This window comes from Suillus paluster, assembly GCF_016628075.1.
Source record: "Suillus paluster strain FC165 chromosome Unknown EDB91scaffold_2, whole genome shotgun sequence".
Classification (NCBI taxonomy): domain Eukaryota; kingdom Fungi; phylum Basidiomycota; class Agaricomycetes; order Boletales; family Suillaceae; genus Suillus; species Suillus paluster.
In genome coordinates this window covers 491,822-507,329 of record NW_024537562.1, presented here as the reverse complement: position 1 = coordinate 507,329, position 15,508 = coordinate 491,822, and the positions used below count along the sequence as shown (strand labels likewise).

The following is a 15,508-nucleotide window of genomic DNA, read 5'->3' as shown; positions in this document are numbered from 1 at the left end:
GTCTTTCAGTATGTTCAGGCGCTTAGTATGACACGTCGCTGTACTCACGAGGACGAGGTGTGATTATAAAGCCTTCGTCGGGGCTCGTAATGAGTGGTCGCAACCTAAGGAAACCTGTCCACCTAATAAAGTGTCTGTCTGTCTGCTGTACGAGCGCTTCCTACGAAAACAAAGTATCTGCAAGAGAGATCAGCTCCAACTCACCATGTACATAGAAGGTGAGAACAGGCGTTTCGGAGCCGGGACACCTCACCCTTTAAAATCCAGTTGCCTTTTTTGACCGAGCAATCGATGATGGTCACGTGCACTCACATTTCTTCAGACTTCATAGGTTCAACGGGACTTCGTTGTTTTCTAGGACTATTACTGGAGCTCATTTATATCTAACTGCAACATAGGAAGCTAGTGTTTTGAATGGCTGGCGAAGCAGCGCCGCCTCCAGGCGTCCAGCCACTCATACCAGAGCGGCTTCTCGATGTACCCTCTCAGCGTTTGTATTACTTGAGTTTGGGCTTGCTGCTGCAGGTGAGTGGCTTCCAGTTTCACAAGTTTTATCTGCGCGAGGTCACCTTTTATGTTACATGCCTTGTGCATGCTACCAAAAAAATCACGAGTCTGACGCGTTTTTTCTTCTTGACAGGCCATCAAGGTGTTCGACGTCCTCCAAAACATCTTCATGTCCGATGCGACAACATACTACGGCAGAAAATGGCTGACAGCCGATTTTCTCTACATCGTGACGCTCTCTCAGCTCCGAATACCACGTTTAAAGTACAGCAAGGCTATCGTCTTACTCCAAATTATGTCCATCTGGTTCCTCGATGGCATGCTCTTTGGAGGAATTAGCTTAAACCTTGGGTTAATGGGATCCTCCGAAACAACTAGCGTGCCCTCCGGTTTCTCAAGTAAGTTTGCCACAAACTCATGCCTGCGACTGAGCTCATGGCAATACACAAGATCGACCAGACCTTCCATCTACTCCTGAACCGTTCCGGCTCTCTGACATCCTTTCTCCGCTAACGTTCGGTTTCTTTTCATTCGACACAACCCTCAAAGATCCCCATCTGCTCGGCCAACACACGGTCCGTATGTCTCCCATCAGCACTGCTCATTTCAATCCACACCACCATACTTTTTGCCTCCCGCCTGTCTCGTCTGCACATGTGCTCGTTCCGATCCTTGTGAACAACACAATCCCGACAAATGTGCGCTATTCTTTTACTCCACTTGGTTCGGGGCGCGTGGAGTACACCGAGTTGGGCACGAAGGAGTTGAAAGCAATTGAACAAGCTAGAGTAGAGGGACTACAGGTTGTGCGAAGCAAGGAAGTGGATGCGTATGATGAGTACGATGACGAGGATGATGAAGAAACCGATTCTGCTACGCGCCTGCAAAAGACACAAAGCTTGGTACACCTTCGTCTCTCCAAACCAGGGACCATAAAGCTTGACCGGGTGCTTGACAGTTCAAACGTTGCAGCACGCCTTGTTCACCCGGTCGAAGTGACCGTTGTACCCTGTCCGACTGCACAGTACACTGATGATGAGGTGCGAGATGTTCACTGTGCGGGTGAAACATCTGGCGTGGACCTTACCATCGATATACGAGGTGTCCCTCCGCTGAGCCTACGGTGGTCAAAGGATGTTAGTGGGAGGAAAGAATATTTTCTTGTTGAAGGCATCGAGGATAGCAGCCACTCGCATACCGCACAAGAGGTCGCCCGTGCTCGTGTACCTCAGAAACTCAAAGTTCCGTTGTCTTTGTCTTTGGATGCTCTCGGCAAGCACACATATACCCTGGAGAATATTATTGATGGCATGGGAAATGCTGTGCACCTCGATGACGAGCATCATGACACAAAGATCACACGGTCACTCTCTGTTCTGCGCCGTCCGAGTGTGTCGTTCAAATCATGCGGTCCAGGCAACCCGACTTCGCTCCTTGTTGGCTCAGAGGCTCCAGTAGCACTTACAGTATCCGACTCAGACCCCCTAGATGGGCCGTGGAACATCGACGTGAGGTTCGAGCCCGCTAGTGGGGATGACAAGCGCATGAAACCATGGGACAAGAAACTGCAGACCCAGGAAAACAAGAATGACGTTGTGCTGAAGGCAGGCGTTCCAGGAGAGTATGTTATCACCGGCATCAAAGGCAAGGTAGGTACTCCACATTTTTTTTCATAACGATCCTAACCATGTAATAGTATTGCGATGGCGATGTGCTTGCTCCTGAAACATGTAAGGTTGTCGAGAAAGCGATGCCCACCGCAGAAATCGAGTGGAAGAGGATTCATGAATGGTATGTGCCCTTGTTCTGGCAAGCCTTCCTTTCTAACTTCTACTCAGTTCCGGCGACACAGGGGTCTCTGCGTCTCTTGTCATGCACGGCACACCTCCATTCCAGGTTTACTACCGCACGCAGCGTGACGCAGAGCCCCCACGTGATCTTTTCAAGACGTTCACGTCATCTCGTGGCGAACTCACTCTGCAGCCAGAGCACAGTGGTCACTATTATTACACCTTTGTGCAACTCAGTGACGCCTACTACAAAAAGGTCGCGCTTGATGGCCCGAGCATTGACCAAATTGTGCATCCTCTAGCAGCAGCTGACTTTGTGGGCGGCCGCGGAAAGACGGCCGTCAGCAGTTGTGAGGGCGCGACTGTGGGCATTGAGGTAGATTTGAGGGTAGGCAGTCTCGTTGAGTTTGATAGATTACTGCTGATGCATATCCACAGGGCACACCTCCTTGGAACTTGGAGCTGCAGGTTGTGGGTCCGCGCAGTACGGATGCACTGAAAATCGCCGACATAAAGACGTCACCCACAAGGATATTAGTACCTATACCCAGCGTTGTCGACAAGGAGGGCGGAACATTCGATGTCGAGTTAGGTAGGCTCGATCGGTTGTTATTCGACGATGCGAAGCTAATCTGTCCATTCAGTGAGCGTTGTGGATAGCTACGGATGCAAGCGACCAATATCAGTTCCTGGCGTATCTGTGAATGTCAGGAGAGTGAAGGTCAGTGGCTGTGACCATGATATTTGCGTCGGGTTTTGACTGCGTGTTTAGCCAACCGTCAAGTTCTATGGCAAGCAAGGCCAACGGGAGATCACTATTCTAGAAGATGATGGTGCTGACCTGCCACTTCGGCTGACAGGCGACGGAGTAAGTCAGATCACCGACCTCTACCGAGTAAAACTCATGTCCACCCACCCCAGCCATGGAAAATCAAGTACCGTCACATGGGCAACCCAGATCGTCTGCACACTGTTATGCTAAAGTCGCCCAATGATCATATCCGTGTCACGCAAAAGGGTATCTACGAAATTATGGAGGTAATAGTCCATCATATAGTCACGGCGTATCTTGTTCACGCAACATGTCCAATCTAGGTTATGGACTCTCAATGCCCTGGATCTGTGATCGAAAATGAGAACATTTACACTGTCGACTGGGTGCCGCGACCTTCTGCTAGACTGGATCCTTCAACTCCTTCCACCTTCGAGCCATATAATAGGTCACACATACTTCCTCCAATTTGCCGAGGCCAGGACGCCCACGTCGATCTCGAGCTCACAGGTGTGTCCTCTAGACGAAGCTTATTGTTGCACTGGCTAATGTTTCCAAGGTCGACCCCCCTTCCAGATTATGTACAACATTGCACGCAACGACGAATCGGGTGGCACAATAGTACTCGACCAACCAACGTTCAGTAGCATCCAGCCTCGTACGCGTTTCCAGCTGCACACGTCAATCGTTGGGCGCAAGTATTATGAAGTCAAACAAATCGGGGACAGCGCATATCCTCTCGCGAAGCACAAGAACACTGTCATCCCTCGTTCAGACCGCCTTCTTTTCGAGCAGGAGGTAATGCCAAGGCCGTTGGCGAAGTTCAAGAATGACAACAGAATGCCTTTCTGCTTGAACGATGCACTTACCCCTCGCGAAGCTTTCTCAAATGATGGTGGTGTTATTCAGCTTGAAGGGACACCGCCCTTCCAGCTCGCGCTGTCCATCAGAAACCTAGCCGCGAGCCACGTGTACAAGGAAACGATCGAGGTGAACGACAAGACCTGGAGGCTTGATCTTCCTTCCTATCACTTCACATCCATTGGTCCTCATCAAATCACAATCGAGTCCGTCCAGGACTCATCGCACTGCGAACAGAAGGAGCTGCATCCTTTGCGTCGCTCTATATGGATTGACGTCGCAGAATCCGCTGCGATCACTCCCATCGACAAGAGAGTAGACTTCTGTGCCGGTGAAGTGGCTCAATTCCAGCTCGAAGGCAAGCCACCTTGGTCGATCGGGTGCGATTTGGTTATTTGTCATATTTTGATTTGCTAACTGGGACAACGTTATAGGTACCGCATCAACGGCAAGTCTTACACCCAAGAAGCAAAGACGTCCCCATTTTCTCTCGTGCAACAACAAGCAGGGGAATTCACGATTACGTCCGTCTCGCAGCAGCAGAAGCTATGCCAGGCTACAGTTACAGACCTGCAATTTACTGTTCATCCTCTCCCATCTGCCCAAGTCGCTCGCGGGAAGCGGATATACCAGGATATTCATGAAGGTTATTGCAGTTCCAATACACGTCGAGTTTGATGTGCTGACATACGTTCAGGTGACCAAGCAGAAATCGTCTTTACACTGATCGGAGAGCCACCGTTCACGTTCACTTACCAACGAGCCGAGCCAATTCCCAAGAAAGGCGGCAAGCCAGGAAAAATTCTGGAAACACATACCGTGTCCGGTGTCACGACGCACGAATACTCCATATTCTCTGCGCTTGAAGGTCCGTTTCTACTTGGTTGCACGATCGAATACACAGCTAACTTGTGCGTTGCTGCAGGAACGTGGACAGTAACATCCATCTCTGACCGTTACTGCCGATACCCCACACAGCCAGATAGTGTAGCAGAAAAGTCACGACACTAGGCTCTGAGATGTGAACGCCGCCTGATTTTAGCATATATCACATGTAGCTTTAAACTTTGGACTGATAATAGTAGCATCAAACATTCTGGTAGTGTGTGTACATAGCTAGTCTCGTCACCGGCCACCTTATTTTGGCGAGGGCTGAAGTGTCTCACACAGTTTTTCCACCACTCATCAAAGTAGTGCTTGTAAGGATATGTAGTCGTTCCGAGTAAATACAGGGCTGATTTTACATTCACTTATCTGTCCTTCCTCTAAACCTGGACAGACGAAATGTAGAACCACTTTGAGACTGGGACAGAGAAGCTATAAGTTATAGCAGGACGAAATGGAGGAATAAGTGCTTACTGGAAGGATCGATGGGTGCAGGAGGTTGCCTGGAGTCGGCAGGAATGTTAACGTACGAGGGGTCGCTACGAGTGACCGAGCTTGGCGAGTTCGGGTTGGTGAGGGTGCGGCTGTAGAATTTTTAGTTTGGCAACTAGAACAAATCACGGAAAGTCGACGGACATAGAGATATCGTAGGTGGGGGTCCTAGCAGGGCTTTCGCCAGAAATCAGGCGGCGCCATGCCTCATTACATTCGTGGATGATCTCTGTCGCGTACTTCTTGTTCTTGGCCTCACCAGAGAAAGCAAAGGCGTTCTCGCCCTTGCCATCAGGAATCTTGTAGATCCTAGCAAAAGTTGTAGTTCCTTGGTTGGTTCGCAAGATGCAGGACATACCTGAACCACTCATTGGTGGCCCTGATCAAGCCTGGAAGGTGGCGCTCCACGTCCTCAATGTCGTTAAGCTTTGATGCAAGGGGGTCGTGCACATCAACAACGATGACTTTCCAGTCGGTTTCGCCTTCATCGAGCAGTGCCATGATACCGAGGACCTTAACCTGCTTAACCTGACCGACGTAGCCGACCTGTTCACCGATCTCACAGACATCCAATGGGTCGTTGTCACCCTTGGCTTTGGTCTCGGGATGGAGAGCAGCCGGGTCCTCCCAGGTCTTACGATCATCAATTATATTCAGCTCAACCGAACAAGAGCGGAAACGAGGAAGAGTTCACCTGAGGGAAAGCACCGTAGTTCCAGATGTACCCATGGTGGGGGAAGCAGTTACGGACAAAACGCAAGCGACCCTTCTTGATGTCCTGCTTGATTGGGTTGAAGGGTTCCTCCTTGGAGATCTCCATCTTCGCGTTGGTCCAACGAGGGACTTCAACGATCATGTTGAGGATGCCGTTGCTCTGGTCGGCAAAAAGGGGAACGTCATGGAAAGATGACAAGACGGAGCCACTCTGCTCGATGAACACTCGGTGATCTGATGGTGCGCGAGTTGATCAGATGCCGCGGTGATTTGGTCTGATTTAACTCACCGAGGGTGTTAGGTGCGCCGATGACGCGAGTACTGAATGCTGGAAACGTTTTAGTGAAAATTGCAGGCTGGGACGACGAGGGACGCACGGGAAGTGACCATTGATGAACGTGAAGAAGAGAAAAGTCTAAGTTGTTGGGATAGACGACGGGCTGCTATCGATCCTCCGGTCATATCCGTTCACTTAACTTGTACTTTATAAAAGTTTAGATATATCTTCACTTGTGTTATTAATTATGAAATATTGAAGAGATGTCACCGTAACCTTTCAAACGTGGGAGTAGGGTCCAGTAGGGACCCGATCCACCGCACAGCGAGAACAATTTACAAATGCTGACGAGACCAAAATGCTAGCACACGATCTGCAACTTCAAGAAGCAGGAGGACGAGGATACAGATGAAGACTAGATAAGAATAAAACTGCCAGATCTAGCACTCAAAGTAATCCAATGCATAATTTTATCTTTCCAGATTACATGTAATCTCTACAAAGGATACGCACTCACATTTTCCCTCGCAATCTGTTCGCTGGCACCACCTTTGGGTTTCGATAACGCTCCGTTGAAGTCCAGCCGAAGTAACAACCTCTCAACGTGTCGGCGAACTTCTCCCTCTCCCTCGAAACCCTTGGCGCTCTTTCCTCGGATGAACGTGCGCTGTAATGTCGACGCATTGACCACGCTAGCGTTCATTAGAATGGACTTCGAGGCATCGCCAGTGGCTGTGAAGGGTTGCTGAGAGGTCGACAGCGAAAGCTGCTCGTAGAACAAGTTAAGCAGCACATGAAGGTTCTGGTGGAATAAATGATAAGAATTAATGGCCAAAGCTGAGAACAGATAATAGTACCTCATTTATCTCTGACACAACTTGAAACCGCTCCTGTACCATAGTACCCACCTTATCATCCCCACCGGCTGCTAAACTCCCCTCAAACAGTAACGCAGGCAGGACATCTCCGCCCCATCTCTCCACCTGTGCAACAAATCGTTCGCACACCTCGAAAATTGGCCGAAGAATCGCAGTAAGAGCGGGATTAGACAGCAAACACCCCGTCAGCAAGCGCTCGAGATACGTCGTGTGAATATTTCGCAGCGTGGTGAAATCAAGGTAGGTTGAGGGGTCTGCATTGGCTTGGGCGCCAATGTTCTGTGAACTGGGGTGTTTGCCCACGCTCTCAGGATGTCCGTGTCTTGGGTTACCCAAGAGATCCTTCAGTCTTCTGAACTCGACGTCTACGACATCGACCATGACATAACCGAGGACCGTGTCAAGGAACCATCCCATATCCCTCACAACACCCCACCCGCAACGTAACAGTTCCCTACGCACTTCGAGGTCTTCGGCAGTGCCACCTTCGCCAAGACCCGTCCATCGCCGTCGCGCACGTTGTGCGTTGGAGAGTGAGGTCCAGCACGTGTGGATCCGAGTGTGGGTTTTGCGTAAAGAAGAAAGGTAGTTGAAAAGAGCTGCATATATCTGAAGATCTGAGGGGTGCAGAAAAAGATCCAGAGGCCAGGTGACATTGTACGACAGGATGAGATTTGTGCCTAAAAGGAGGTCGTCGAAGGATGTGACTTCGGCTGAATTACTAGCAACGGACGAAGATAGTGCTTTGGAATTTGCCAATGAGGGCAGCAGGGGCCTAAGGGGCCCGGAAGGGAGCTCGAAACGGAGATGTAAAAGTGACGGATCATGCTGAGCGGTAGTTCCAAGAGACGCTCGGAGGAGCGCTAGATTTAAATCTTGTTCTCGAATCACTGACGCTGCTCCTGATCGAGTCGTGAGCCGTGATACCTTCAAGCGCTCAATCTCGCGGATGAGTGCTAAGCTGAATTCGCCATTGCGCAGAAGAAAGTAACTGGCCCTACCGATCGATCGTCAGCTTGCCAGATTAGAAATGATGGGCTCGGAAGGATCACGTACAGCGATATGACAGCGTCTTCGACATCCTTCCGCGTCAGAACGTTGAGCCATAACCATTCACTGACATTTGTCCGGATCTGCGAGATCACGAGGTCGAATTTGTATCGGTCCTCGGGCAAGACGGTCTCCAGCAGATTGGCATACTCAAGCGCTTGCTCGCGCGGCAGCTGATTCTGCCACTTTTTGGCTTTGACGGTGGCGATGGCGCGACCCACATAAATGATGGATTCTCTCGTTTCAGAAGAGATACAAGAAGGCATAGTGCCATCCAAAAGCGTAAAATCTTCTGATGCTAGAGGATCAGAGGAAGCCAAGGATCCGTGTACCAGGAATGCGGACAATTGACTCCGCCACACGCGTTGGACGGCGACAGAAAGACGTGATATGATATCCGCAATCCTATAGACGCCAGTCTTTGAACGAGCGAGCAACATGTCAATCAGGGGACCAGGCTGCCAGTGCTTCTGAGCTTGCAGCTGATTCATCAAGGTCTCTAACGCTGTGAGCGGAGAGTCCCATTCTGCAAAAGTCGCCCGTACAGCTGAAAGTGGTACAAAAGACCCGTGGGCAACGAGCTCAGGATCGCGTTTCAAGATCTTCGCCTCTGTATCTACCACAAGTCTTTCGTATTCGTCCTTCAGAATCTGGTTTAATGTCGCGCAGAGTGCGCAGACATAACGCGACTTGGACCGGGAGAGGATTGTACACGCCTTCTTTATGTTGCGGTATCTGAAAGCTATCTGTCCGAGGGCTTCAAGACATTGCTCTTCGCCTGGATGCAGCAATGGTCTGAAAACAGGGTGTAAATTGTGATCTGTTGGAAACAGCGATGAGGAGTGGCCTGCAAGGACTAGAAGGACCTCTGCAATCATGTCAAGATAGTTCTAGACGTCAGTTTGGCGGAGAGATCAGACCAGAAAGCAAGCAAACTCACTTGAACCCTAAAATCTCGCAAGACTTTGAAGTATATGCTCGAGTTACGTGTTAGTGGCTGCTATTTCTGGATGTGATTCCAGAGACACGTGTTTAGAAATTAGTGCGGGTCATAATTTGAAACGTTTACCACCATGGCGGACAACGAGCACGAAGTCGTAGAACGTCAAGCAGGCAAGGGTTTTGAGGCCCAATTCAACCTAGACGATGCATTCTCGGATGGTGAGGATGATGATTATAACCTCGAGTTCACCTCCGCAGTTATCAGGAAACATCTCGCCGAGAACCCAAGTTGGATCCCAAAGGACGACGGAGAAGATGACGGAGAGACGGATTATAGCTCTGCGCGTGACAATGACACGTCGATATCAACTTTCTATCTCGACGGGAGCTCCAACTCATATTCAGAATCTAGATCGTTTTCTCCTTCGCCCCCGCCGTTGACTGCGGAAGAGCACGAGCAGGGGGTTCCGCAGGACTTCTCTGATATCACACTCTCAGTAGACACGAGTACGAGTGAACACCCGACTAGCCACGCAGATATCCAAGACGAGGATCCCTCCTCTCTGCGGGATACTCCATATCCTGCCATTCACATCGATGTCAGTAGATCACCGCCCAGTCGGGTAGTCATGAACGTTGACGCAGAAATCAATGGAAAGGATCATCAGGAAGATGGAGCGGCCCGTCCGGTTTCAAATGCGTCTTCCGAGTCTTCCCACCTCTCTGCGCCTAGCCAGGATCTTCCACCTCTACCTTCATCCCCATCTTCCCCGTTACCTAGAAGTCCAACAAACTCAACCATAAGCCATAGACAGACATGCTCGGCGGGACCAAGCACCTTCCAGAAAGTAATGAGTAAGACGCGCCCTCATTTCCTACCTCCGAAGAGCCGCCAAGAAGACCAGAAACATATGGCGGACTGGGAGGCCATGATGAAACAAAGTCGTGCTGCAGGTGATTTTCTAGTTACATTAATAAGGGATGCATATATGCTGATTCGATACCAGAGGAAAAACGGCGAAAAGCTCTACAAGAACGCCGTTCAGCCCGCGAGCTCAAGATCGAACAATCTATCTACAGATGGGAGAAGGAGATACTCCCTGGTTGGCGAGCAGTCCATAAGAACCCAAATCTCCGCAGACTTTGGTGGAACGGCATACCTACTAAACTACGTGCTTCGATGTGGCAGCAGGCTGTTGGTAACGCACTCGCTCTGAGCAAAGGTAGGCATCGCATACGCACATCTTCTCCGCATATGATATGGTAGCCTTGATGTGTTTCAAGATAATTACAGGAACTGTCTCAGTCGAGCTAATCGCGCGCTTTCCTCCGGCTCATTTCCTATCGAGACACTGGAAGCCATCGAACAAGACATATTGTCCACCCTTCCCTCACTGCACATATTCCACCCCAAAACTGGGCCGCTCTACGAAGATCTCAGGGATATGCTATGCGCATGGGTCGTCTCTCGTGCAGATGAGGGTCTGGGATACGTACACGGGACTGCCAAAATTGCTGGGATGATCTTGCTGAACATGAAACCACAGCAAGGCTTCGTAGTGATGAGAAACCTGCTGGAGAGGCATTGCATGAGGTCATTATATGGCAGTGTTGCTGCCAATGATGACGTGAGTGCTGCAGACTGGTTTGGATCAGAATCTGACTGAATCATAGCGTTTTAGGTTGAAGCTTATTATCGGTGAGAGCAGAAGGATGCATAATAAGATATATCTTTTGCTTATGCTGCTCTGTTCAGGATATTCGACACGCTCTTAGCTGATTGCATGCCAAAAAGTAAGGATTCAAACATCCTCTTTTTTCGCTGCTTCGGCTTAATTCACTTTTTTCCAGTATACTTTAATTTCAAGCAGCACCAAATATCACCTGATGCTTATCTCCCTGCCTGGCTAGTCCCACTATTCTTGGACCATTTGCCCTTCGAGGCATGCGCACGCTTATGGGACGTGCTTCTACTAGAAGGGGACTCTTTTCTTTTCCGCGCTGCTCTGGCTGTTCTCGCAGTACTCGAGCCTCGATTGTTCTTCCCCGACCGACAAGAGCTTCTAGACCTCCTCCGGTAGGCCACTCCTTCATTTATATTGCTACACCGCTCAAAGTCATCGTTTCCATTACAGAGGTGAAAATAAGGCTGCGCTAGAAGTAGCCAAACGGGAGGGCCGTTTACTGGATGGTGCAAAGTATGACATCTACGGACGTAGACGAGGAAACCCTTTGGGAGCGGATTGATAGTATGGAGGACTGGTGGAAGGAGTCTACATGGAGACGTCTGACGCAGCGGGAACTGCCAGATTTGTAGATCGAAAAATGTAATGCATTCGTGACAAACAATGTCGCTCGCGAAGAAACCCGTGGCTTCCGCATCGATGCCTACAAATTGACTAGACGATTCTTGGAAGCCAATTGGGATGGCGATAAATGTGGCTGTGCAACGCTCCCAACCTGTTGGCATGCGTACCCGCTGGTTCTCAAGAAATAATCGATAAGCACTCCCCTCTGAATCGGCCTTTGAGTCCAGGAGTGCGTGTGTTTCTCTGCCGGTCGTTCATAGACTATGTCTACCGGGGGTAAGTACTCGCCACATTAATGTACTGCACTTGCACGATGGCATCCGACATCTCTAGAAGAGATCTGACCTCCACCAGTAAGTAGTGGACAAAGCCTGTAATCTGTCGTATACGCGTCCCCTGCGACGTGACATGGCTCCCTACTAACCGCGACCTGGCAATTCAAAGGTTCAGGCACAGCGTGGCACTACAGCACTCTTGTCACTTGACCCTTCAAACTGTACCTCAGTTCTGGAATCAGGGTAGCTTCAAGTTGTTATTTTCCGCAGAGTGAATTCACTCCCGGGCATCATGATACGGTAAGCATCTTTTCCCATTCAATGTATCTGCGTCTGTAATAACACACCTCAAAATCCATATCTACTCAGTCATCCTTCTGCGTACTATGTGTAATATTGCTCAAGGCTGCTATTGTCTGAAGAGTTTTCTGCCGAGTGTGAAGCATGTGGGAGAAAGTACTTATCTAAGACTTCGCAATCAACTGACATGACCGTCACATATGTCCGGTGAGTCCCATTTTCCATACGCTTTGTGAGACCTTCCAGTCGGTTGGACTGCATAACCCTGCAGGTTGTCGTCCCTACCTAGGAACGCCATGGAGAAGAGACATGTGAGTCCTGTCATTCACATATATGGCCGGTCTTCACCACCTAAAGTTCGCCCTTCCTTTCTCTCCAATGGGTATCTGATGGTGACATCCTTCTATTCCTCTCGACTGACAGGTGAGTTGAAAATAGCTAGTATGCTACGCTCTTTTGTTTATAATCTTTCGAAAAGTCACTGGGTTGATATTGCATAGCATTGCTATACTATGCACTGTCTTCAGGCTCGTTTACAGAGGCTGGACGCGCCAATTCTGGTGGGAAGATTTATGGGCGGTATTTGCACTGATATCAGACGGTAGAATTTCCTTGTGCGTTGCTTTTCTCAGCAATGAACCACATCACCCAGTTGTTTGCCTGGCGTGGATCTGGCTCCAGGGATCAATGAGTTGTGAGTACTTTACTTCGTACTACTTACAAAATTGACCACCTCTAAATTAGTCCCAACGTGGACCCGCACAGTGGCTCTCACCTCCGTCCTGTGGTGCGCACCATATTTCACTCAGGTACATGCCTAACTCGCTGGTCCAGGACTGCACGCATGAGCATTATTTTCTCCATTATCCGAGTCACCAATCACTCAGGCCGCAAGGTTCACCGACTAATAACATATCTCATAGCTGTATCCTTCGCGTGCATGTGGGCCGCGCTGCTTGTTCAGAAGATCCACATGTGTATTTTCCATTCCTGCCACATGGGCAAGTTGGTGGCACTCTCACAACTGATCAGTCAGTATTCCCTTGTATTTTCTGTACTATGGGCCTCAGTTCATGGGTTTATGCAGCGGATGTTATCGCAGATGTTTCTCTCATTGCTGCACCGATGCAGCTTTGGAAAAATGTCGGGTTCTCACGTAGCAGAAGAATATTGGTCCTCTCCGCATTCGGTGCATCGTTACTAATAACCGCCATCACAATCCCCCACTCTATAATCCTCTTCATGCCCGGCACACAAACTACGCTCATCTTGGCGCACGTAAAGGTAAGCGTACCCCCACCCTCCTCACCTCTGCAGCACCCAACCCCCTATTCGATCGAGATTAGGCCGCTCTCAGTCTCATCATCTGCAACATCTTAGTGATTGTTACCTTCATGTACCGCGTGTGCTCGAAGGAAATATTCGATCTCGATCAGTCCCCTGGACTCTTCTCGAGCGTTGTCATGACGCAGGACTTTAGCACAGACGCAAGGACATCACTTTCTGTACCAGAGGGCACGACTTCGGGACAGATGATGGTGCAGACCGGGGTAAGAAAGTCGAAGATGGGAGATGTAAGAGTCTTTGATACCGGAGATGGCTGGAGCTTTGAAGGATGATGAAGATATTGTTCACCGGGAAGTTGCAGCACACGCAATTCGATCTATCTTACAAAGCAAATTGCTACCGCGTGGCTTGTCTCGTTAACAGGAGTTCGTGTCTATGTAGCTTGTGTTGAGTTTGCGTCCAGTAGCGATTTTTTGTTCAATACCTAGACAAACCACATGGCGCTTTGAGCTTAAGCCCCTATTTTTCTTGTCTCGCCCATGCACAATTGTATTGCCCATGCAACACAGTCTTTCTGGCCTCACACGCAACTAGGAGCAATTAATTACCACCGGAAGACCCTTGATAGAAAGGAGCCTCCTAAGGAACCCCCTTTACCAGCCGAAGACTTGAAGGAATGCTATCCTTCGACGGTGGTTGGTCAACGACTTGATGAGTACGAAATAGTCGCAAGTTCCACTTGCAGAATATGGTTGAGTACCTCAGATCGTTCCCTCCACGTTTCCTTGAAGCTTGCAGTCGTCGGACTGAATATTTCTTAGCATTTGGTCGCACCAGCGTGAACAAGTAGCGATACTATAAGCGTAGTCTACTTTTATCGAGCAGAAAGTAGCTTCATCATAGACGTAGTTCATTCGTGACAAACGACGACGCAAGCAGAAGCATTGCTATACGAAGTCATCCAGCGCTATCCTCATCATCTTCGACGGCATCCTTGTAGAAAGCGTACATTCTCCGGCGATTCGCATCCCGGGTTTCTGTTTCGCTTGCTACATCGAATATTTTTTGAAATATCGAGCTACGTACAGCACCCGCATCCATCGCTCCATCGCCGCCTGGGCTGGAGGTGCAGGTGTTGACCAGCAGCTGTGAGTAATCAGGGGATGACGTGCGCGCTTTCTTGCGGCTTGGAGGACCCGACGACGATTTGAGTACATCGCCCAAAGGCTCGAATAACGACGATTGAATGTGTTTGTAAGTTGTATTTGTGGGCGTTCGTGCGGCCAGGGTAATGAAAGGCGACAGAAGGGTGGACAATGGCGCCGGAGGCGGCGACTCTGAGCTCGTTAATGCTTTATCGAGCTCCTCGAGGTATATTTCCGATAAGTGGAATGCGAGACTGGTTGGCACACGTATATCGTTGGGACTGCAAGAATAGCTATAGGTCTGCTTTCCGATATTTTTACGAGGACACCTCACCATAGCGGTCCGTTTGGGCCAGATAATATTGAGTTGTACTCTTGGACGGCAGCACTGTCCCATTTTGTCCGCACGAGAAGTCTGAAGCTCGCATTCACAAACTTTCTGACGAGCATATAATACTTGTCCATCCTGAAAGCCAATATTAGTATCTGAAACACCATGGCGTAAAATCACCTCACGCACCGAAGACGATCAATCCCATTCCATTCTCTAACTGTCATCATCCAAAACCCCCGCAGAAAATTAAGTGATGAAGGTACGTCAGTAATTGTAAGTATGAGCTCCGCTAGCTCCCCTGCCAGCGCCTGCTGTACAAGTGGCTTGTCTGACATCCAGAAACCTGACGTATGACATCAGAAGTGGCGATTGAATATGAATGTGGGGGCGTACAATAGAAGATGCCCTTCCATAGCTTAGCCATTTCAAGATCTGGCAATACATTTTCGGAGTCATGATTGGATAAGAAAGCAGCAAGGCTTTTCACAGCTTTGTCCCGTGTTTTCTTTTCTGCGTGAAGTCAGCGAAGAACAGGGAATATGCCTCTCTTAAACACACCTGATGATGCAAGGTATTTGCCTAGAGGCGGGGCAGCAGGAGCGGACGCAGCAGACATGAATTCAATTTGTCAAAATCTTGACAGTCAGATTGCCTGAATGAGCACGTGATCTTGCGCCAAAGAGGAGCATG

The 15,508-nt window shown here is 49.5% G+C and overlaps 6 protein-coding genes across 6 annotated transcripts; 3 read left to right on the top strand and 3 right to left on the bottom strand.

Moving 5' to 3' along the window:
* Positions 1–314: 314 nt before the first annotated feature.
* On the top strand, positions 315–5,304 carry EDB91DRAFT_259356 (uncharacterized protein). The gene is made up of 15 exons (XM_041326629.1): positions 315–525; positions 641–905; positions 958–2,156; positions 2,204–2,298; positions 2,346–2,685; positions 2,736–2,889; positions 2,942–3,018; positions 3,070–3,165; positions 3,219–3,335; positions 3,393–3,579; positions 3,629–4,310; positions 4,365–4,576; positions 4,628–4,798; positions 4,856–5,239; positions 5,290–5,304. The coding sequence occupies exons 1-14, from the start codon at positions 415–417 to the stop codon at positions 4,939–4,941; spliced, it is 3,792 nt and encodes a 1,263-aa protein (XP_041183617.1). The 5' UTR covers positions 315–414; the 3' UTR covers positions 4,942–5,239; positions 5,290–5,304.
* Positions 5,196–6,483, bottom strand: EDB91DRAFT_1233721 (inorganic pyrophosphatase; the record flags this gene model as incomplete). Its single annotated transcript, XM_041321130.1, has 7 exons — positions 5,196–5,233; positions 5,290–5,399; positions 5,452–5,616; positions 5,666–5,940; positions 6,002–6,255; positions 6,311–6,349; positions 6,420–6,483. 7 exons carry the CDS (start codon positions 6,481–6,483, stop codon positions 5,196–5,198), a joined length of 945 nt encoding a protein of 314 aa, XP_041183616.1.
* A 239-nt stretch (positions 6,484–6,722) lies between these two features.
* EDB91DRAFT_259399 (Spc98 family-domain-containing protein) lies at positions 6,723–9,185 on the bottom strand. The gene is made up of 3 exons (XM_041326630.1): positions 8,233–9,185; positions 7,156–8,173; positions 6,723–7,100 (listed from the first exon to the last, which is right to left on the bottom strand). Exons 1-3 carry the CDS (start codon positions 9,102–9,104, stop codon positions 6,795–6,797), a joined length of 2,196 nt encoding a protein of 731 aa, XP_041183615.1. The 5' UTR covers positions 9,105–9,185; the 3' UTR covers positions 6,723–6,794.
* A 114-nt stretch (positions 9,186–9,299) lies between these two features.
* On the top strand, positions 9,300–11,485 carry EDB91DRAFT_1233720 (rab-GTPase-TBC domain-containing protein; the record flags this gene model as incomplete). The annotated part of the gene is made up of 7 exons (XM_041321129.1): positions 9,300–10,122; positions 10,176–10,391; positions 10,453–10,813; positions 10,925–10,962; positions 11,020–11,245; positions 11,304–11,359; positions 11,388–11,485. The coding sequence occupies 7 exons, from the start codon at positions 9,300–9,302 to the stop codon at positions 11,483–11,485; spliced, it is 1,818 nt and encodes a 605-aa protein (XP_041183614.1).
* Positions 11,486–11,970: 485 nt separating this feature from the next.
* Positions 11,971–13,713, top strand: EDB91DRAFT_259295 (uncharacterized protein). Its single transcript, XM_041326628.1, has 10 exons — positions 11,971–12,052; positions 12,122–12,259; positions 12,324–12,363; positions 12,435–12,475; positions 12,531–12,653; positions 12,705–12,746; positions 12,797–12,839; positions 12,887–13,083; positions 13,140–13,336; positions 13,399–13,713. The coding sequence occupies exons 2-10, from the start codon at positions 12,253–12,255 to the stop codon at positions 13,669–13,671; spliced, it is 963 nt and encodes a 320-aa protein (XP_041183613.1). The 5' UTR covers positions 11,971–12,052; positions 12,122–12,252; the 3' UTR covers positions 13,672–13,713.
* A 410-nt stretch (positions 13,714–14,123) lies between these two features.
* On the bottom strand, positions 14,124–15,464 carry EDB91DRAFT_1214090 (Nop52-domain-containing protein). The gene is made up of 5 exons (XM_041320789.1): positions 15,377–15,464; positions 15,212–15,328; positions 15,005–15,161; positions 14,819–14,950; positions 14,124–14,765 (listed from the first exon to the last, which is right to left on the bottom strand). The coding sequence occupies exons 1-5, from the start codon at positions 15,432–15,434 to the stop codon at positions 14,297–14,299; spliced, it is 933 nt and encodes a 310-aa protein (XP_041183612.1). The 5' UTR covers positions 15,435–15,464; the 3' UTR covers positions 14,124–14,296.
* Between the last annotated feature and the right edge of the window lie 44 nt (positions 15,465–15,508).

Coding starts and splice junctions, on each gene's coding strand:
- EDB91DRAFT_259356 (XM_041326629.1), top strand. CDS start 415: ATGGCTGGCGAAGCAGCGCCGCCTCCAGGCGTCCAGCCACTCATACCA. Junction 3,336..3,392: donor GTATCTACGAAATTATGGAG/GTAATAGTCCAT, acceptor TGTCCAATCTAG/GTTATGGACTCTCAATGCCC. Junction 4,799..4,855: donor CATATTCTCTGCGCTTGAAG/GTCCGTTTCTAC, acceptor GCGTTGCTGCAG/GAACGTGGACAGTAACATCC.
- EDB91DRAFT_259399 (XM_041326630.1), bottom strand. CDS start 9,104: ATGATTGCAGAGGTCCTTCTAGTCCTTGCAGGCCACTCCTCATCGCTG. Junction 8,174..8,232: donor GAAGACGCTGTCATATCGCT/GTACGTGATCCT, acceptor ATCGATCGGTAG/GGCCAGTTACTTTCTTCTGC. Junction 7,101..7,155: donor TTGTGTCAGAGATAAATGAG/GTACTATTATCT, acceptor TTATTCCACCAG/AACCTTCATGTGCTGCTTAA.
- EDB91DRAFT_259295 (XM_041326628.1), top strand. Junction 12,364..12,434: donor ACGCCATGGAGAAGAGACAT/GTGAGTCCTGTC, acceptor TCTCTCCAATGG/GTATCTGATGGTGACATCCT. Junction 12,654..12,704: donor ATTTGCACTGATATCAGACG/GTAGAATTTCCT, acceptor CACATCACCCAG/TTGTTTGCCTGGCGTGGATC.
- EDB91DRAFT_1214090 (XM_041320789.1), bottom strand. CDS start 15,434: ATGTCTGCTGCGTCCGCTCCTGCTGCCCCGCCTCTAGGCAAATACCTT. Junction 15,162..15,211: donor ATGGAAGGGCATCTTCTATT/GTACGCCCCCAC, acceptor GTCATACGTCAG/GTTTCTGGATGTCAGACAAG. Junction 14,951..15,004: donor AATGGGATTGATCGTCTTCG/GTGCGTGAGGTG, acceptor ATTGGCTTTCAG/GATGGACAAGTATTATATGC.